The sequence below is a fragment of the Palaemon carinicauda genome, chromosome 26 (genome assembly GCF_036898095.1).
Source record: "Palaemon carinicauda isolate YSFRI2023 chromosome 26, ASM3689809v2, whole genome shotgun sequence".
In the NCBI taxonomy this organism is placed as follows: Eukaryota; Metazoa; Arthropoda; class Malacostraca; order Decapoda; family Palaemonidae; genus Palaemon; species Palaemon carinicauda.
Window position 1 is genome coordinate 87457331 of NC_090750.1, and position 22555 is coordinate 87479885.

The 22555-nt window shown below is 38.8% G+C and overlaps 2 protein-coding genes across 6 annotated transcripts in view; one reads left to right on the forward strand and one right to left on the reverse strand.

Annotated features, from left to right (window-relative positions):
• The window catches only part of Epp (Ecdysteroid phosphate phosphatase), a 106276-nt gene extending 88961 nt beyond the window's left edge, over positions 1 to 17315 (reverse strand). For 4 of the 5 annotated variants that reach the window (XM_068349921.1, XM_068349918.1, XM_068349920.1 and 1 more), the window contains exons 1-5: positions 17165 to 17315; positions 12141 to 12261; positions 8354 to 8594; positions 4834 to 5029; positions 4233 to 4316 (exon numbers count right to left, since the gene is read on the reverse strand). In XM_068349921.1, the coding sequence (XP_068206022.1) occupies positions 4233 to 4316; positions 4834 to 5029; positions 8354 to 8594; positions 12141 to 12247 (628 nt within the window). In that variant the 5' untranslated portion in view covers positions 12248 to 12261; positions 17165 to 17315. The remainder of the gene's footprint in view (positions 1 to 4232; positions 4317 to 4833; positions 5030 to 8353; positions 8595 to 12140; positions 12262 to 17164) is intronic. The other variant, XM_068349923.1, reaches the window with a different exon arrangement.
• Positions 17316 to 20849: 3534 nt separating this feature from the next.
• Positions 20850 to 22555, forward strand: part of Polr2H (DNA-directed RNA polymerases I, II, and III subunit Rpb8) — a 367939-nt gene continuing 366233 nt past the window's right edge. Inside the window, 1 exon segment of the mRNA XM_068349926.1 lies at positions 20850 to 21010. Within this exon segment, the coding sequence (XP_068206027.1) occupies positions 20938 to 21010 (73 nt within the window). The 5' untranslated portion in view covers positions 20850 to 20937.

Sequence of the window (22555 nt, forward strand, 5' to 3'; positions counted from 1 at the left end):
TGCTACATCAATTCCTGGGCAGGCACCACAGGTCCTATGGGTGCAATCCCAAAGATAGTGTGCTGTGAGGGTGTCTGCCTCTTCTAGATGCCTGCCTTCAACGCTTTGGCAACCGAATGGTTCTTTCTGAAGATTAAAGTAGCACCAATCCCTCTTGACTTCATGAGCTCTAGGAGGGGCTGAGGATGATGAATTGTGACCTTATTCCCTTTAAGCTCTATTGATGACTTTGCGAAGCCAGGAGGAGATGGTATTTCTGGAGATTTTCTTCTTGGTTCTCCCTGTACTATCAATGAGATTCTATTGAAATGCTTTCGAAGAGTCCCACTGCCCTTAAAGGACACAGAAGCAAACTTACAGTCACTGATCGATGGATTTGGTGTTTTTTGCCACAATTTTGGGAACAAATGAGAACAAGATAAGTCTCCACTGCCAGGAATATGACCCCAAATACGATGGACCATGCAGCTCCCCTACTCTTTTGGTCAAAGCTAAGCTAACAGAAACTATCTCAAGAGTGAGATCCCTGTCTGAAGCTTTCATCAAGGGATCGTAAGGAGTCTTCTAGGGTGAATGAAGGACTTTGGTCACATTCAAACTCTATGGATTTAATTTCCTGAGGGGGACAAGACTTTAAAACTCCAAACAACTGCTGGATAACCTCCAACCACGAAGAGACAGCCAATCGACTGCACTAAGGTATTTCTTCACATACATCTGGCATAGGAGGTTGTACCAAGTTGAGAGCTATCTTGCAATTTTTTACAGACTTACAGTAGACTTTGCGAAGCCAGGAGAAGATGGTATTTCTGGAGATTCTCTTCTTTGTTTTCCCTGTACTATCATGAGATTCTATCAAAATTCTATCAAAGTGCTATCAAACATTGTTGACATTGAGTTTTATCACAATACATTTAATGTTAATATATATTAAAATTACAAATTTAAAAGTAATTTGCATTTTTCCGTAGCTATATAAACCTAAGTCTTTTAGTAGGAGGTAAAATTCCAGCTAACGTAAAAATGCTACACCAATTCCATGGCAGTGTTCATTGATTGGAGTTCTAAACAGTCTTGTCTCCCTCAGGGAATTAAATCCATAGGGTTTCAATGTGACCAGAGTCCTTCATTCACCCTGAAAGCCCCCAACAGAAAGATCAATAGAATACCTAGGTTTGATCTAAGCTTTTAGAAGAAGAGCACAGAGAAACATTTGCAATTGAATGTAGGAATCGATTTGCAGTCTTAGAAATGTTAAGAGACGAAGAACAGACAATTATGAAGAATGGTGTGATATTAAGAACATACATCAGTCAGTTGGTAGTGAAGTCTTGGGACACGCAGTTACAAGGAGAAAGCCATGGATATCAAATGATACTTGGGATACTATAAAAAGGAGACAAAGACAGTAATTGATTGTTGAAAGTTTTCGAGGAAGTAATGAAAATTAAAATGTAGAGCATGCTAAGTATTCCTGTATTGACAGTGAGGTCAAAATAAAAGCCAGGAATGACTGGAGAGAATATTTAGACAGTAAAGCAGATGAGGCTAACAAAGCTATGAATTCAGGAAGTGGCTATGGTGTAAGAATTGCTCATTGAATTATTAATGAACTCTCTCAGGGGGCAAAGAAGAAGCATAAACCCATCACAAAGAGAGAGGGTTCTGTTATAGCAACAGAAGATGAAGAAAGACAACATTGGATGGAACACTTAAGTAAGGTTATGAATAGGAGATATGAAGGGAATGATTTGATTGATAAACCTGAAACTGATGATGACCTTGATGTGCCCATGAATGAATTCAGTGTGTTTGAAGTTGAAGCTATCCTCAAAACACTAAATAGATGGAAAGCCCCGGGATACAATGGAATAACAGCCGGGATGATACTGGCCGAAAATGAAGTGACTCCCAGACTACTTAATAGATTATTTTGTAGAATGTGGCATGAAGAGGCAAAACCTGATGAATGGGAGTTAGGAGTGTTGGTGAAAATAGCAAAAAAAGGAGAACTGTCCGATTGCAGAGGCATAACACTTATATCAGTTGTTATGAAAATATATAGTATGCTAATTCTAAAGAGACTGGAGAGAAAGACTGATGAAAAGCTGAGAGATGAACATGCAGGATTTAGAAAAGGTAAAAGTTGCACTGACCAAATCTTCATTTTGAGACATGCTGAGCTATGTGTAGAATATAGAAATCCCCTTTTGATGGCATTTGTGGACTATGAAAAAGCCTTTGATAGTGTGCACCGACCAATTTTGTGGCGAGACCTACGTTATTATGGAATCCTTCTTAAATATGTAAATTTGATTAAGTCTGTTCATGAGCATAACAAGTGCAAAGTTAATGTTAATGGAGTCTTATTGAATGAATTTCCAGTGAACAGCGGAGTACTCCAAGGGAATGTGTTGTCACCTATGTTGTTTATCCTCCTCATGGATTTTGTAATGCGTAGAACTGTTGGAGATGGTGGAGAAGGACTGGACTGGATTAGTGATAGGAATTTAGCAGACGACGGACGGCCACAAAAAACAAAATTCTGACTGCCGTCTTCTTTTTTCATCCTAGGTGATTGATGTCTGAGGCAACTTGTGACAACAAAACGGTTAACTGAATAAAATATCATGAATCAATAATTTTCTTGCAAAACTCTTAAATAAAAACATGATGCAATTACTTTTTTAGTTCAGCAAAAGATGGATGAAACCCTTAAGTATATCAATTTCCTTTTACTTCCCATAGAGAGCGAACTCTCACAAAAACAATATAAATATACTGTCAACCTTGAGAAAACATGCTTCCAAGAAATAATAAAAACATGGGTTAACTTCTTTTGGTGCATTAGCAGATCTGCAAACAAGACAGATAATAAAGTTCAAAAAGAAATGGAGAAATTTTAACTAGAAACTACTATCAAGTAAAGAATTTGCTGTAAAACTTAATTATCTGATTATATTCATGCAAATTACCAAGTAGCTCATCATACCAAAGCAAGTGCAGAGTATTAATCTACATAAAAGTACAAAAAAAAAACTAGTTAAGTGATGTGTTATAAAATTATACTAATTTCTAGGTTACAGCTTGCTGGGATGTCATAATGCTTAATTCCTCTAAATGAAGCCAAAAAAAAAAAACCTGCACAACGGCTACCAACAAGTCTATGACAGCACATAAGACAACCCCAATAAACTACAACCTTTAGAATACTTTCCTTCATTCACCCAGCTTCTGCTACCCAAAAGCATTTCACAAAGTGGTGGTAAAGTACAGTACCAATTGGCCAGTTTTTAATGGTGTGAAGAGTACATCGGGTGAATTAACTTACCAATAGCACGCTTTACATTTCAAACAATGGTGAAAAAAAAACTACATGCCTTAGTTGCTGGGAGGTACTTGTAGGGTGATATACCAGAAGGGGGATTGTTACATAGTGGCGAAAACTTATGAAGAATTACGCACAAGTGGTTGAAGCTCCAGGGGTATCTATGTGTAATGTTTAAAGTACTCTGATTCTAAAACAAGTATCTTAATAAAATATATTCTGAAATTCCTATAAATGCTGGGATAGAACATATGCAGGAAAGAGAGAGAGAGAGAGAGAGAGAGAGTGAGAGAGAGAGAGAGAGAGAGAGAGAGAGAGAGAGAGAGAGAGAGAGAGAGAGAGAGAGAGAGAGAGAGAGAGAGAATATTTAATACCGTATTTTTATTTTTAATAGGTCTCAGAACCCACATCCATTTATGCAATAGTATAAAAATACCACAGCTAAAGTGACATAAATCATGTAATATTTGCTTAATTAAACCCAACAAAAGCCAAAGTCCATTTAGAAATGCCAACAGAGCACCAGTTTTAATCATATCCTACACAAGAAAATGGGAAAAACACAAAACGATAAGCAATAAATCTAAATACTTAGATCAGTTTATATATCTGCAAGTTTACCAATAATTTAAAAGTTTTGCCCAATTTTTGTCAAAATTAATAAGTAAGTTTATTCAAGCATAAAAAATTATGGATATAATCAAACAAATTACTATTTGACATAACAGCCAATCTCCTTTTTTGAAATTATTCTTTAATGACAATAAAATCCTTCTACACTTAAGTGTATCCCCAGTTAGAATCAGAGACTTGTCAACAGTCCACATACAAAAGGGCATCAAGCGATCAAACCACACACAAACAATGAACTACTTCGTTTCATATCAGGTGCTCTTTTGCTTACAGTGCTGCTCAGCGTGAGTCGTTCCCGTACACCATGGCAGGCAGGCTGCCATAACTTCAACTTTGTCGTAACAACCAGCCTCAACTTCGTTAAACAAGAAAGGCAAACAATAATCATTAGATTGAGAGAAGAGATCTTAATGTGACTGAAAAGGGAGTACAGTACAGAAGATTGAAGAAAACTTGTCTTTCTTTTGCATTTACAAGATCATGTCTTGCATATTGACAAAAGATGCCTTGCTTGTTTTCAAACAAATAAAACTCCAGATATCAAGACAAAAAGCCAATGAATGCAATGGTCTATTACATTCTTTATGACATAGAACATAATTTAGGTAACATGAAAATAGTATTTACCCATAGATGTATCTTGATTGGGTACAAAGCATCTTTAAACAGTAATTTCAGGCCTATGTAACAATAAAAAAAAAAAAAAATAAATATGAAGCCCTCTTGAACTTAGTTTACATATAGATTTAAATGTAAAATTCTAAGTCTCTATCAAGATACTTTCCTGAGATACTATACACTACGAATTATTAGTGTGCCTTTACAAAACAATTCAACTAAGATATGATTTATGTTCTGTAAAGAATACTTACATAGGTGTGCAACCTCTTTCACATAGGTGACAGCTAATTTCTTCAATATATCTGCTTGATGATCATTGAGGAAAAGACCCATATAATTTGGCGATATGTACTTATCGAGTGTTAGGGATGAAGGTAATGCTGTCATAATACTATGAACTACTTCTTTTAGTGCAGAAACAAGTAATTCACAGTTCTCATCATTTGACTGAAAAGAAACAATATGGATAAAATTTCTAGTAAATATTTTATAGAATACATTGAAAATATATATATACAAACTATTCACAGGGATATCTACTAAGTAATAACTTCTCAACTTAAAAATAAAAACTATTCTCTTCCATCCCTTTACATCTTTTCCACCAAGGCACCATAGTGCAGTGTTATGAATCATATTTCACGCCTGCTTTTACATACTACAGTATCTGTCTTGTTCGTGAGTGTCGATTGATTTTCATCTCTCTCCATTCAAATTTTTTTCCCTTTTGGTTTGTTTTATGTTGTAGAACTTGGTTTAGGATAGCAAGGTAAGTCTTCTGCTTTTAAAATTACTAAAAAAAATTTAAAGTAATGTGATGAATTTGGAAAGAATTTGTACTTTTCCTAACTATAAAAACCAGAGTCCTTTACATAGGAGAATAGCAAAGCTTGATTAGAGCAATTAAAATTTCATAATGAGTATGTAGTTGGCCGGTGATTACCAGCCGGCCCCTGCTTGCTCACTGAGTAGTCACTTTGATTGTAATTGGGATTTTCTAGGGGGTTGCTGATAGTGGGGAGTAAAGGATTCAGATTTATATAGTTAGGTAAAATAAAATTATCTACAAATTCATCATTTCTGACGGTACAAATACAAATCTTTCTCCTTTACATAGGAGACTCATCCTTTGATGAGAAGAAGTCCGTTCCAGTCTGAAATACTAATCCCAGGATTCCTAAACTAGGACCTTGAAGGTAGCGAAAGTTTAGGTTCCTTACATCTCATGGACCAGTGGTGTGGTTATATCAGCAGGCTTCGACCCATGCAATAAATGACATGAGCCAAAAATTTTTGTAGTAACTATAAGGCATACAGTATAATAATGGGTCTGTCAGGTTCCAACTGAGTAGATTATGTAACATAAGGAATTTGCTAGGTTAACCCATGTGGCATATATATAGTAATAGGTTACTACACTCCCCCTCATAAAGAGTGGGGGGAATTGTACTATAGAACAGCTACAGGACGAGTTGGACTTGCTTGCATTTCAACGGAGTCCTGATGGCAAGGTTTCCGATGCTGTAAGCAAAGAGAGGGAAAGACTAGAATAAAAGAGAAAAAAAAAAAAAAAAAAAGAGGAAAAAAAAGAAAAAAAAAAGGGATATTTTACTTTCATCCCAGACTTGCAAGTAGCCTCTGCCCTTAATCCGATACTTATGATATTGTGAGAGGAGCCAAGGTAGCTATACCACCTTCTGTGCAGCTACTGCAGCCCCTAGGGAATATTTGTCTACAGACATGTGGATCGATTCCCATAGGTAATGGGCAATAAACATCTGATTCCACACCCTTCCCTGTAGTACCTGCATCACAGAGATTCTTCTTAAATGCCAGGATTGTACTGAATCCCCTGATATTGTGTGCTTTAACTCAACCTCTTCCTGAGAAGGATGGTGAGGGTGCCAAAAGAGTCTGTTTAATGACTTCTTTTAGCCATTTACAAATATTTCTGGTCACTTTTTTTTCACTCTCCCCACGCTGACCCAAAGGTGTTGCAGGAGTGGTCGAATTTCTTGTTGTTGTAGCATGCCTGGCCCTTTGTGGCCAAGCACGGGCTCTTGCAATTCTGCAGCCCGTAGTATGGTCGAATTACGTCCTTATGTTTAAAGTAGCACAGCAGTACCTTCACAGAACACAAAACCAATTGATCAGGATCATCAGTTACCTCTCTAAAACTCATTTCAGTGCTGTCTCAGGAAAGGATAGCTTGCAAACACTATCAGTCTGCAAGATACAAGGATCCAGCAGTCCAGAAAAGGTAGAAAGTACCCAGTATCAGTCTCGAAGGACACTCGCAAGCTAATGGCATGCCACACTACCCAACAGAAGAGTCTGGGCAGTGCATCTCTAGTCAGCTTGGCTATCAGGTAATCAAGCCAGCCATCCAGGGCTCAAGTACAGGGCCGGGATCTGAAACCCATCACAAGCCATCTTTATCCCTTTGGTACAGAAGTCTCTTTAGGAAGAGAGACCGATGTGTACTTTGAGCATCCAAGAGAAATGAGAGAAGGGCAGCACCTTTCATCTTGGCTGACAGCACACTTGCTCAGTCCTATATGAGACTGAGCACAGGTAGCATTTGCACAGAGTTGTGTGTCACGTACTAAGACACAGTTGAAATTTCAGGCAACTCCTGTCATTCAGTCTTCCTGGTTTTCTTTGATGATATTATCATCTTCTTCGAAGCAGCACCGTCAGAAGAATCTGACGAAGACAAAGTAAAGGAGGAGTGCACACATTTCTTCTTACCAGCTTTCTTTGGGGTCAACGGCATAGAGGCCAACATTGATACTCCCACTGAGGAAAAGGTCGAAAGAGCCTCTTAAACTATAGACAAGACCACACCAGCCGGTGCTACACCCTCCACTGCCTCCACAGGTGTAGTAATAGACAGGATACTCACAGTAGAGGGCATAACACACTCAGCAACTTTCCCAACTGACAGAGCACCAGCCATGCCCAAGGAAGGCCACAACTTCAAGTCAAGGTTCTTGTCGCTGTCATCTTCGTTTACTTGTATGGTAACAGGAGACCTTCAAGGAAAAGGTGAACGAATACGTATTACCTTCAATAAGGGGAAAGGATACTTCTACTTTCCATAAGGATTACCCCAAAGATGAGTTAGGGTCTATTCCCCACCCACGAATTCCTCCAGAGGACCCGAGCTTTACAGGCACACAAGGATGACACAGTAGATTGGCAGAAACAATAGAAGAAAAGGAGCTATAAAGTTTCTCTGGCATTAGTTTTGGCATAGCTAACACTGATTCAAATGGGACCTTAGTGTTCTTTTTCTTGTTCTTGGCAAACTCCATCGACTGCAAAAAATACCACAACCTGCACTCGTCACAGAGATGACTGGACAGTATGGCCCTGTAAAAAATACACAGAGGAGATCAACAGCAAACTTAAGACATAAACCTGCTACTTCTTATTAAGTTTACCCAGACACAACCACATGTCTGCGCACACATCCATTTATTCTGGAAAGAGGAAGCAAAAAATTAAAGCAGTCAAATTTCGAGGCAGAAAGTAATGCTTACAGCTGAAGTCAAAAGCGGCAGTCTTACTGACTGATGGGCAGGAGGGCTTCCCAGCCATCTGTCATTAGTTATAACTACCTCATTGAATTCTAACTGTCATTCCAGCTTTGCTGAAGTCATACTCCTAGTAAAGGACAATGGTATTCATTTGTGTAGGAACAAATTCTCTATCAACTCTTAATTACTTTAAAAAGCATAATACAGTACTGTACAGTAAAGTACTTACTTTGAAAAATGAGCAAAGCGTAATGTGTGGAACAAGATTATGAGCCCCATTCCATCCACATTTCTGAAGTGACTCTATCCAAAAACTCTGTACTTGCTCATGCAGGAGACCAGTAGGACAAAGGTAAACAACATATTCCCGTGGGGTATCAAGGTCTAGGCACGCATCATTAACATGTGCGAGTAACCAGTCTGAAGCTAGTTGTACCCCTCTGTGACCTGTTGCTGACAAGGCTTTTTCTCTGTGGGATATATATATAAGAAAATTCATTAAAGTATAATTCACTAATGAACGGACAAATTACAAATATCAAACAATATACATTATACTAAAACAGTAACTAAACCCCTTTATTACTTGAGGTAAGTTTCCAATTAATTAGACAATGCTGATGGTTTTCAGCAATGGAAAACATTACAAATATTGTGCTTAGTACCAAGACTTAAACAAGCATGAAAAAATCTAACATCCTGAAAGTATCATTTATGAAATAAAGTTTGGTCAAACATGCAATTATGTAAGTTTAAAACAATCAAGTTTTTTCAAGTAATTTGCATTTTCCTATTTAAACTTTCAACAATGTACAGCAGCTATAGTTGCTGGAAGCTGGAGGGTAGTTCCTGCCTATTTACCAGGTAGCACAACCCTAACTTCCACCTTAAACTAGGACTTGTGTTGTGGTTTGGCAGGCTGAAATTGGTCACTGAACTGGATAATGAGCAGTTATAAGACTACAGAGAGCACGGGGTGAAAAGCCCCGGCCCAATTCCAGTCAGCTATTAGTTACTTTTGATACTTTGGCCCAGGACTTGGAGGGGTGGTTTAAGGAGGGATATTATATCAAATTACTCAGGTTTGTATGAATAAGAAAAATGCTAAATTATTGTATTTTTTTAATTTATTTGTTCCTTCGTGACATACCAACCCTTGTCCTTTAATTATGGAGACTCCCTGCTTTGCATGTTATAAGCCCACTTGGAACTTGAAACTGAAAGGTTCTATAACTTCCCTAGAAGTGTTCCAGGCTTCATCTGAAAAAACACTGCCCTGAGCACACTTGTCCTCCGTCACAAATCACTCTTCACAGCAACAAGCGTGTGTCCATCAGAGCTTTAACCCTTACGTTGCCTATCAAGTCTAATCTAAACTCCAACATAAAAAAGATATCCTAATCATACAAAGTCATACATATCCAAACCAAACCAGGACCCAATGAGACACCTAATCCAAAATTAACACTAATCTATGTATCAGACAGGCAGCCTCAATGCATTGGGGAAGTGACAACCTATACCTCAGGTCTAATGACCTGCCCTGCTGCCACCAGAGGTCCCAAGAGTTAAGATCACCTAAAACCTGTGAAACATCTTTCAAATAAAAAGAAGTGAAAATGGTATTGGAGCGCCATGTCACTGCCTCAATCACTCTGGCGACACAGATGTTTCTCATAAATGCCACTGACGTAGCAACCAACCTAAAAGTGTGGGCTCTTGGCACATGTCCTTGACGAATGTCAAGGACCCAGTTTTAGAAATCAAGTCTCTCATGGGTCTTGATACATTCCAAGATGACACACACAAATGGCAAGGAAAATCAGAGTTGTCGCCCGTGATACAAGTAAATAGAGAAAGCTCTCACAGGACATAGGACTAATTCGTCCTTCAGGTTGCCTACGAAGTCTGCCAGTCGTTAAAGACCTCCTGACACAGAGTTTACTCAGACCCCTGAACCTGGTTCTGTCAAGATGTTGTGTCTACCCAAGATAAACTGGGAAACCAGGGTGGTCTCTGTCTCCTCCACCCAGTACAGATTGCTCAGGCTTGCTAATTGAGAGAGACTCCCTGCTTCCTCAGGTAAGCAATGGCAGCAGTATTGTCCAAAAGTACCACCACCACTCCCTGATAGCTACTCCTGAAAAGAGAGATAACCCAGGCAAATGATTCTGAGCTCTCACCAGGTAATAGACAGGCGCCTCTATTCCTCAGACCACAGGCCCAAAATGACAAACCACCGATGAACACCCCATCCCAGATCCTATGTCGGACCAGAACATGAGGTCCAGTGGGACACAGAGGAGACTGGTCCTCACTTCGAGACGGTCCCCCTGGATATATCAATGAAGATCCTTCCAACAATGAGGGGAGGAAGCAAGAAGAGCCTTCTTGGACAAGAAGTCCCACAGCTGACAAAAGTCCGGTTGAAGGAATCTTATCCTGAAGCACCCCTTGGGATCAGCTGGATCAGGGATACTAAGTGACTGAGGAAGTTCCTCTACAGGAAGGTGGGCGGCCTTTTTGAGGATAGAAACTCTGTAGATAACCGACTTCTGCATATGAGGTTGTGTTGGGGGCACAGACTTCTACCATTACTGGGTTGTGTCCACAACCGATTGCCTGACGGCTTTGATCAAGGTGTCAAACCAAGAAGATGGTTTTCCCACAAATGACAGGTCTGAAGTGTCCTTTGGGAGGCCTACTGGTGGAGATCACCTCCTTGGGGAACTTTCACTTGGAAGGTCGACGTTGGGGAGGCGAAAGGGTGTGCTGATCTCATCGGCGCATAGGACTAGCAGGAAGAGGAGAAGGCAAGAGGTGGGCCTCGAAGACAGCAAGAGTATCAATCACTGCACCCGCTAGGGAAAGGACTTCTACTTTGGAGAAGACCAGAGAAGGAACCCTCCGGACCCCGCGCTGCAGAAGTTCTAAATAGTCGATGCCTTAAGAAGTCGAGGAAGGCTTGCATGCTAATAGCAAGGGAGTTCCGACAAACAGAAGCCACTGAAATCAAGGAACAGAACTTCTCGAATAAGTACTAGGAATCTTTAATATAGCACTAAAGGCCTCCCGGAGGCCACATATAGAACGATTGAGTCTCCTGCAATGAACTGAAGACAAATGGCACGTCCACTTCAATTCCCACACACCACTCTTCACGAACGTCGAGGATACAGATACAGGCAGCAGCAGGCAAGGTCTCATTGAAGGTCATCGTGTCATGTCACTCCTCTGCAGGTGGAACAGCCAAAGAAGAGGGTGCAGCAACTTAAAACTTCAGGATCATAGCATCAACTGACACCTCAAAGCTTTTACACTTATGGAGTCCCATCAAAAGCCCCAAAGGAAGGAAGGTCCTTGCGAAGATTGTTGTCAGGCATCACAACAATAAGTGTAGTTTTTGAAAGATGTGGGAGCATTACTTTTGCTGGGGAAAGTGATACTTCTGTTGTCTTCAAAGCATGGCACGAGGGCATAGCGGGGTCTCCTCCCTACTTACAAATTTACCAGGAAAATCCAGTTCCAGAGGAACCAGGAGACACAAGAGACTTTGAACTCAAAGAAGAAAAGAATGAGCTATCAAGCTTCTTTGGCATCAGCTCAGGGACTGTTAAGTCCAACACCGAAGAATCCCTCTTAGATTTCTTCTTATTCTTTGCGAACTTTGCCCAACAGCGACCACAATTCTGTCCAGGATTCCCCGGTCACAGCCATATGTCTGCTTCTGCTTGTGGAGCTTCCATAAACAACAAACACAACACACTCTGAAAAAAGAAAACAAATGATCAAACAGTCAAGTTAGTGGAAGCAGAGATGTACGTCTCGCTGAACTGCGGCCGATGCTAAAGCGTTGGTTGCTCTACCTGGCAAGTGGGCAAGGACTACCCCCACCTGCCAACAACTATAACTAGCTCATTAAAAGTTTAAACGGTTGTTCCTGCTTTGCTAAAGTCATAATCCTATTATAAGATGAAAGTTATTATTAGTATAGAAACTAAAAACAGTTTACTAACGCTCTATGCTTTGGAAACCCCATTTGTAGAAGAATCTGAAGAGGTGATAAATGCTGTCTGGAGATTTTGGTTGGCGTAGGATTTTTGCGAGGAGGTAATGCAGCCATTGTGCGCTTTCAAGCTGGAAAACAATAATAAAACTAAGTTATTACAGGTGACTACTGTTCTCATAATAATATCAATTCTCCATCATCTTTCTTACTTTTATATTACAGATAAATTGCATTTAAAATTACCTGTACTCAATATGCAAAAAACATGAAGGAACTTTTATATCTATTAGCCTGATTTCATTTGTTACACAACTTGGGCATGTGACTTTCAGTAGTAGAGAACCAATCCTTAAATACTGTACTGAAGCAAATAAACCTTAACCAAACTCTTAGCTAATATATTGGAGCAAAATTTTATGTGATCTTAATACAAACAATCATTATACTAAAAGTTTGACATTCATAGAGGTACAGTTAGCCATTCTCAAATTGGTGCAATAATTAAATACTTTATTACTTACAATATTTTGACTCCACTGGCCATTAATGTTCCTAAGGAAGGCATAATTTTCAACATCTAATACACATCTCCTCCCAACACCTCTCTTACCCTCTGTCCCATGAAACTGATTCTTCACACTTTCTCTTCTTAATCACTAACACTGCATTGACATAAATTCCATTACACACATTCGTAAAGGTGAAAAAAAATGTCAAATGTCTTCGAACTTTTCATTTACCTCTGTTTGTATACACAGTAAAGTACAATACTGTATATCCTTTGAATTGGACTGTCATCGACACTTTTAAGATGGCCAATCCTATATTGTTTTATCATACTTATTTTAGTACAGTGCAGATGCCTTTAACCAGATTTCCCTACAGCCAGCCCTCGATATTGACAGGTTCTACCTTCGCAGATTCGGTCATTCGCGCTATAGAGAACAGTATAACCTATCAAATGAAATTCACCCATTAGCAGTTTAGTAATAAGTACTCCCACGACCCGACGATTTTAAACTGACCCCACTATATTGCACCCGGCCTACTTCAAGCTTTTCCCCTTTCCCCACAGCACCGCATCCCATCTCTCGCTGACCGTGTCTTTGCCTTCCTGAGGAGCCGTCTCAGGGTTAGCCCGCCCATTGATGGCACTTTGTGGTCAGGACCAGTGTTACTGCAGGGGAGAGAAGTCTTGCTGAATCTCTGCACCCTCACTCGCAGCTCCATGGGGTCTCTTGATGGGCAAAACAAACACGGTGGGTTCCGGGCCTCTGCAGGAAACAGGTCTCCTCCTAGAATCTGTTGGAAAAGCAGAAGAGGAGAAGGACACCGACTTCTCTAAAGGAATCCTGGGAGTAAAATAGATAGCCAACTTCTGCTTATGAGGTTGTGTTGGGAGCACAGACTTCTGCCCTTGCTAGGTAGTGTCCACAACCGCCTGCCTGACGGCTTTGATCAAGGTGTCGAACCAAGAAGGTGGTTTCCCCACAAATGACAGGTCCGAGTGTCCTTGGGGAGGTCTGTTGGTGGAGATTGCCTCCTTGGGAACTCTCACTTGGTACCTGGAACTGAGGGGGAAGAAGCTTGCTTACCTTGCTCAGTCTGTACAGGTATTTGCAGGTCTTCCTGAGTAATCTTCTTAGGGTAATCTGGGATGATGGGAACCCAGCAAACTTATTTGGAGTGTCCCTGAACCCTTCAGGGAAGGAAACCAGCCAACCACCTCTTGCTGGCAAAGCCTGATGAGGTGTAGGCTGCTCCAACACTGCTGCCACTTCTCTGAAAGGCTTGTACTTAGATTGTCAGGAGGCAGGACTTTCATCACTCGCGAGAGCATGCAAAAGAATGAGAATAGCGTAGAAACATTAGAATCACACGCAGGAGATGGTGAGCGAGCTGGAAAATGGAGGGTAGGTCTCGGAGACCTACGACGAGCTGGAGAATGATGATCATGCGTCAGAAATCAACGAGTAGGCAAGAGTGAGTGGCAGGCAGGCGAGCAGCAGCCAGGCGAGTGGCAGGCAGGCGAGTGGAGGGCAAGCAAGCGGAAGGCAAGCGAGCGGAGGGCAAGCGAGCGGTGCCTGACGGAGGGCGAGGGCAAACGTCTGGGGGCGCGAAAAATACTACGGTCCCTGAAGGACGAAGATATCCAAGGATGGAGGGGACTTTTTAGTCAGTGGAAGGTCGGCGTTGGGGAGGCGAACGGGTGCGCTGGTCTCATCAGCGCGTAGGACTACCAGGAGCAAGAGAAGGCAAGAGGTGGGCCTTGCAGACAGCTAGAGCATCAATCACTGCACCAACTGGAGAAAGGACTTCTACTTTGGAGGACACCGGAGAAGGAAACCTCTGAGCTCAGCGATGCAGCAGTTCTAAATATTTAAATGATTCTTGCAGAAGATCTAAATATTTAAATGATTCTACCTCATTAATCCTTTCTCCTTCCAATGATATTTCATCTTCAATTGCATATTCCGTTCTCATCATCTCTGTCTTTCTTCTATTTATCTTCAGCCCAACATCCTCTGATATTTCCTGCATTCTGCTATGCAAGCATTGTAAATCCTGTGGTGTCCAGACCTACTGTATAGGCTTCCCCAAAAGCCCCCATCCTTAGCTCACAAGAATGGAGAGGTTGCAGACACTACAAGAAACTATCAAGCTTGAGAGGGGAACTCGAACCCCCTGGCAAATCGCCAGACAGATGTTTCCAATAGGCCACAACAACCCTTAAACCATGCAGAGGAATCCATTTAATTTTCTAAAGACCCTGCTCGATTTGTTGTTCTGTGCTTGGGTGACCTCTTTCTCCTCCGCTTTGGGGATCTATGAGCGCTGAGAAGGAACAGGTAACAGGAGCAGGTAAACAAGTCAATGGGTGACTCAAAGATGTCGATCACCCTAAGAACAAGTATAAGTTTTGATCATGTGCTTCCTGATCACTTGGTTCCCCATTGTACAGTTCAAAATCACGGCTACCAATCGCATGATTCCCGATCGTGGTTGCCAATTGTATGGTTCCACATAGCTTCTGCCAATCTTATGGTTCCAGATTGCAGATACCAATTGTATTGTTTCCCATCGTGGTACGAGGTGAATACATGACTGATATACCGAATCATATCCTAAAGGAATTGTATGTTCCGGCTACGTAACCTCTTGCTTTAAAAACATACAGTACTAGGGTTGTCCTCCCGACCTCCGGAGTAGATAAATTCCCGGTACATGTCATCCACCTACAAGTAAGCAGGGCGAAATCAGTCTGGGGTGTTTTTGTCACTTAACTGGACAAGTAAACAAGTACCCAGAACACTGTTCCTCCTACTAATTTCTGCTACCTAATCCCCAGAAATACCTAAGGATGTATCCATTTTGAAATGCTATTTAAACAGCTCATGTATAGGCACTGTAGAACTGCAGCACCCACTATTTTCACTTGATATCATTGATAACATTCAATAAAATTATTTTTCTTTATTTCCTTACACTTGTCTAATGCTATATGATTAACAAGCTTATGTCGGTAGCCATCCTTCAGTTTATGGACAAAAAACAAAAAAAAATCTTTGAATGGAACTGTGCACTTCACAGTTCCTGATGCGTGGTCTTTGGCTGTTGTGCTCATGAGCACCTAGGAAGCTACAACCCAGACTGAGAGGGAGAGAGAGCACTGTCGGTCCCGCAGTGCAGACCTTCCCGTGTTGGTGGAAGTTAGTTATTTTTTTTTACTCAACATCTGTTGTGCTAGAAAAACATTCTTGAATGTGATAAGCAGATTTAGATTATTATCCTATTTCCAGATATTCTATTGGATTCTTTTTTTTTGGTTCTCTTGAGACAGAACACTGCTTTTCAACAATAAAAAGAATAAAAACTTCCCTAAGAAGCACTATGAATTCAGACAGACTAAATGCACTTGCAGTACTTTCAATAAAGAAAAATTTCCTCAGTTGTCATCCAGAGACCAAGGAGATAAATATTCATATTTTTTGCGCAAATTAAAACAAGAATGGATTTCATTTTTAAATAAATGGATCGAGCTTGAACAGTAACAATAAAATGTTTTATTTTGTTCTTTAAGGATTTTATCAAGTTTCTGAATGCTTTTTCTTATAATTACGTTTCCCTTTACATGAAAAAAAAAAGCTACAAATTCTGGCGCAGTAACCGCCACTAATTTTGGTCATGAGCAACCACTATACTTGAATTAATTGGGGGGGGGGTGGCTAAATAAGAATAGACGATATAAGTCAGGTTAGGTGGGATACATGCCCCTAATTTCATTACAGCTAAAGCAATATATGTGGCAGACAGTCAGGGAAGTTTATAGATCAGCGGGTCCGGCTAACTAGTCCTTGTAGAGAGAAAGGGATGTCACAAGGCTAATCAGCACTGACACACACATACGTAGCTAAAAGCTTAGGTGGCAGTACATTACATTAAAACTTATCTCTTTGAATCAGTGAAGCGAATTAACTTTCTTTCACTAAGACAGGGCCGACCTGTGTTTGCCAGTATACAAACTACTCGGCTAAACTTACCGTTGTAGTATATTTTTAAAAAATGCGATTTAAAATCATGTTTGTATGCCAAATTTAATTTTTCGCTGTAAAATGAAAAAACTACATTTCTACCAAACCCTGACCTAGACTTATAATAACCCCCAAGTACCACTTTTTCTGTCCGTGCAACATAATTGTGTTCCGGATTACCTTGCCTAAATAAAATAAGGTTACCTTAAATGTCAATGGCTATACATAAAATAGACTTTAGTTATCTTTGGCCCAAATGCAATACAGTATACCAAATAGGAGGGTCAGAAATCATTGCACTACTACATAGCCTATCTACAAAACATTACCTCAATTCAAAAATTATTTAAAATAATTTAATAATATTCTAAAAAGGTAAATGAGCTTTACGATAACTAATCTGATTTCCTTAGCCCCCAGACTTAGCTAATTTGCGTAGATCAGTCACTTCACCGCACACAAACTACTATAAAATATTACTTAACACACAAATACTTACATTGGGATTGTGGGTATCTGCAAACGATTGAATAATTGTAAGTACACAAGTAACTAGTTTTTTAAGTGTCTAAAATAGGTACTTATAATCTGACAGCCGATAAAATTATAACACCATAGAATCGGGGATACAAACATCTACCCTATACAATGTGATAGATAAGTCATCATATCATATTGTAATGTTTCTCAAACTACTGGCGTCAAATTCAAAAAGCCTCTCGAATATGTTCTGATTATTATTACTATTACTTGCTAAGCTACAACCCTAGCTGGAAAAGCAGGATGCTATAATCCCAAGGCCTCCAACAGGGACAATAGCCCATCGAGGAAAGGAAATAAATAAATAAACTACAAGAAAAGTAGTTAACAATTAAAATATTTTAGGCGGCACAGTAACAGCATCTAAATAAATTTTTCATACATAAATTATAAAAACTTTTAAAAAACAAAAGGAAGAGAAATATGATAAAAAATTGCCCGAGTGTACCCTCAAGCAAGAGAACTCTACCCCCAAGACAGTGGAAGACCATTTTACAGAGGCCATGGCACTACCCAAGACTAGAGTACAATGGTTTGATCTTGGTGTCCTTCTCCTAGGAGAGCTGCTTACTATAGCTAAAGAGTCTTTTCTACCCTTACCAAGAGAAAAATAGTCATTGAACTATTACAGTGCAGTGGTTAATCCCTTTACCAAAGAAGAATTGTTTGGTAATCTCAGTGTTGACAGGTGTATGAGGACAGAAAAGAATATGTAAAGAATAGGACAGACTATTCGGCATTTGTATAGGCAAAGGGAAATTGAGCCGTAACTAGAGAGACGGATCCACTGCAATACTACCTGATCAGTTGAAGGACCCAGTAACTCTCTAGCGGTAGTATCTGAATGGGTGGCTGGTGCCCTGGCCAACCTATAGTGAGGAATATAATTTTAGTAAATATTATCAATTTTAATATTAACAAATAAGGGCACTACACCCTTTGAGACGTTTCCTTGAAATATATATATATATATATATATATATATATATATATATATATATATATATATATATATATATATATATATATATATATATATATATTCCGAAGCCTTCATATTTCTTTCTCTTTGAAGGCAACACAACCGTGACACTTTGTGCTTCTATGTTCCTTTATTTCTGGTCTTTCACACCCCCCCCCAAAAAAAAAAAAACTCTTCTTTTGATTGAGCTTAACCTCGGATCAAATAATCTTATCCTTATCTATTCATTTTGATATTAAGAATGTAGTTGGGTGGGATGACTCCAACATAGTTTTTTTTTTTTTTTTAATTTTCTGTCCTGTTTCATTTATTTTCTCAGTCATTTATTCTAGAGAAATGCCATTTTTTTTTTCATACAGATTTTGCATTTCCAAACGACTTCACTAGTCGTGGAGAGATTACATGGTTCAAATTTCTAGGTGTGACTATAAAATATTGTATGGAGGATATAAGTCTAGGCTATTAAGTTCTCTTCGTTCCCGATATTAGAATTTATTCGTTCTTGCTTGTAATACTACTTTAATGTTTAAAGGTATAGGTGTCTGGTTCCAGCCAAGTTTCAACAAAATACAGAAAAACTCATTCAAAAGCAAAGTTAAAGCTGAAACACCTTCGCAATATTTCGAGTAACCAAACAATATCATAGATATACGAGTAGAAATAGCTCTCTCTCTCTCTCTCTCTCTCTCTCTCTCTCTCTCTCTCTCTCTCTCTCTCTCTCTCTCTCTCTCTCTCTCTCTCTCTCTCTCTCTCTCTCTCTCTCTAAGGAAGGAACTGAAAATGATTGGAAGGCATCATGAAATTGGATCAGGTCATAAAACACTAGGACTAGGGAGGACATTCTGCCTGTATGTGTAACAGGGGCGGGGGGCTTCCTTACACTTGCAATACGAAGGTGGAAGAGGTTGGACAATAGAATAAAAGCAAATGCTATGTATAGTAGATGGATACAAATTGAGTCCTACGGCTAGGGGTAAAAAGGGCTCTGCCTTCAGTCTACTGCTTGAAATGCTCTGACAACACTAGCCCCCATACCGCCATACGGACCAGGAATCCTACACAGACAGACATTCAGACAAACTGAACATCAGATCACAAATGGAAGAATATGTCGAAATCAGCGCTAAGATGCAACCCAGGAAAACTGCAGTATTGCAATATAGAGATAGAAGTGATAAGGCGCGCGCACGTGTATATATATATATATATATATATATATATATATATATATATATATATATATATATATATATATATATATATATATTATATATGTATGTATGTATATATATATATATATATATATATATATATATATATATATATATATATATATATATATATATATATATATATATATTACTTATCAGTCACAAAACTGCACGTGACAAATATCCAAGTGTAAAATCCACAGGAAACGGTAAAGTACAAGACAAGGTACCAGGCGCTTTCGTGTATTACGTACACTTCTTCAGCGTACAAAGTGAATTAGAAAATGAAATTGTAGAAAAAAAAGAAACCTAACAAAACTGAAATAATAGCCACAAACAAACAAAGCATCATCAATGTGTGTAAGTAATTAATAGTCGTAGAAATTAAATAAACAATTGTGGGTATGTAATAAAGGGCTAGCAATGTAACAATTATAGAACTAAATGTTTACATTGTACTTCCTTACAATTTCATTAACAAAATACGTGTCTAGTTTAAAAAGACCAGAGCTGAGATTTAAAATTTGATTATTAAAATATTTAATAAAAGCAGATTCAATAATATTTCTTTTTACAAAATACGATCTACGAAAAGTTTTCCCACCCAATACAGCGGTTAAAATGATTCATGTGGACAAACAGGGCAATAGACATTTGCCCTATCCAAACTCCAAAACGATGTTGTTTGATTCGGTTGTCAAGCAGTTTTCAGTTTGACCCAAATATTTGTTGACACACCCAGTACATGGAATTATGTGAATAGAGCCATTATTATACTTTGGAGAATTATTTATTAATGTAATGGCGGGATGAACGATCTGGGCACCACATGTTACTGTAAACAACTCTTGACCTTCAATGTCCCACTGAATTTGTCAAAGAACGTTCAGATTAATCACACTGTAAACTCATTATCTTTTCGGATATCCAAGCGTTGATACATTTGCATTTACTCAATAGCTACGATAATTATCAATTTGTTGTGCGTGCTATTTATAATTAATTTGAACACAATACTTAATATTAAGGATCTTTTCAATAACATAATACAACCTCGATCAAATGAACACAAATAATTTTACAAGGTAGAAATTTTTGTGTTTACATGTTCATGTTCAATTCTTTTAACTGATTATAATGCAACATGAGTATGATACCATGACCTTCGTGACATTGAGATATTTAATGCTATCCTCATTATACTAATATGATCATTACTAAATGCCTATACTTTTGAGAAGTCACAAGCTTTACAAAATGATCGTTCAAAGTCTTTAGATAGCACCAGATATTATAAAATACTTCTTTTGTATATGCATAGAAAATAAAACAAATTATTTTTTTGAGCTAATAAGTATTATGTATTATACAAATAATTTTTATTCTACAGAATATTTCATAAAATGGTAAAAAAAATGTTGCAAATGCCATTTTAATTGTGCTGTACTATAACGTAGAACCCTTCACTGCGTCAATATCCGCACGATCTGCCTTTGGCACATGCTTAAAACGTAAACATTTGTGAAGTGCGATTTCGTCATGGCCGGTATTCTATTCGAAGACATTTTTGACGTGAAAGACATCGATCCTGATGGCAAGAAGTTTGACAGAGGTAAGATTAGTATTTTGTTTTTGAGGCTGCTTGTGAAAATAGACATTGTTACCAAATGGTTCAAGTCCATTGAAGCTAACCAAATGTAGCCTATCGTAGCCCTCATGGCTTTGCCTGGTTCAGTATAAATTTAATGGGGGTAAACTAATCCTATGATAAGCTGTTCGTTGGTCTATTGGGTTAAGTCCAAAATAGTCCTGAACACCAGATGAACATTGACACAGCTTAACCTAACCCCCGTCAACATATTGTAATCTTAGGTGGTGAGTCCCAAAATGACGAAATATGTCAAAGTCCGTATCCCTCAACCTAACCTAACCTAACGTAGAATGCCACTAAATATACATAGCTCTTTGTATGATGTACAAAGCATATTCATCAGTCCACTTTTGCCTGTGGTGTTTCACCTTAATAAATTTTGCAACTATATATACCTCTACTGTAGGTTCTAGAGCTTTCAAATATGCGGCCCCAATTTCGGTACACACCCACTCGCTTATATCAAAATTTACATTTTTCTTGGGTAAAACCTGTGAAAACAAAACATTTCTCAATACTATGCCTCGCATATGCCTAATAAGAGAGAAAATAATAATCAATTTACGGAAAGTACAAAGAGCAGTTATCGTTATGTTCGTATGTTTGTTCGTAGCCTACTTAACCCTGCCCCATTATGCACTGTGACAATTTTTGAATAAATGAGCAGTAGCTCCATCCAGCCACGAAGCCCGGTGCTCTAATGGAAATGCAGTACCTTCTCTAAATGCATTACTATTGGCTAGTATATTTTGGCGGGCTCTTGGCATGATGAGTAGTTTGTCCATGACCTGTTTATGCAGGCGCGTTAATTCCTAATGCTTTTCTCCAGTTTTTACGATCTTTACTTTGAATTGGCTAATTAGAATGCAGATATATTTTAATCACTCCCATTGATTGGGTTTTCTTGACATTTATTAAACAAAATGCTTCAGTGGTTGATTTACAAATAAAAAATCCTTCATTTGATTATGGCTACCCGTTGTGATAGATGTGAATATACCCCCACATGAAGCTGTAAGACAATTTTTAACTGATAACGAAGAAAGTTTAGAATTTTTACATAATCATGGAGTGCTTCCGTCGGAAATAAGATGACCGAAGTATTACAAGCCGTGCATTTCACTAACAGATCAACATTACTGGTATTGTCACTGTAAAGTTAGAAAGACCAAACGGTGCTAATGTAGTTTGTATCCTACCTATACTTTTTGTTCTTACCAAGTGTAGCTTATATCCTACCCAAGTTTTGGTAAGGGAGTATTTACTGGGGAATTGATAATTAATGGTAAAACTATCCTTTTATTCTCTGTACATTATTCTCTGGGATGCATAATAAAACCATGGAAAATTACACCAAATATTGGCCTCCTATGCTCCTGAGATATTTTTCATTTGTTTGTTGACATTCTAAAATTTGTACTTATTCGCTCCTGTTCATTCATATACAGTAATCGGGGTAGGGTGCCTGGGGGTTGCTTCCCAGTTAGGTCTGTGACCTGGTTTGGG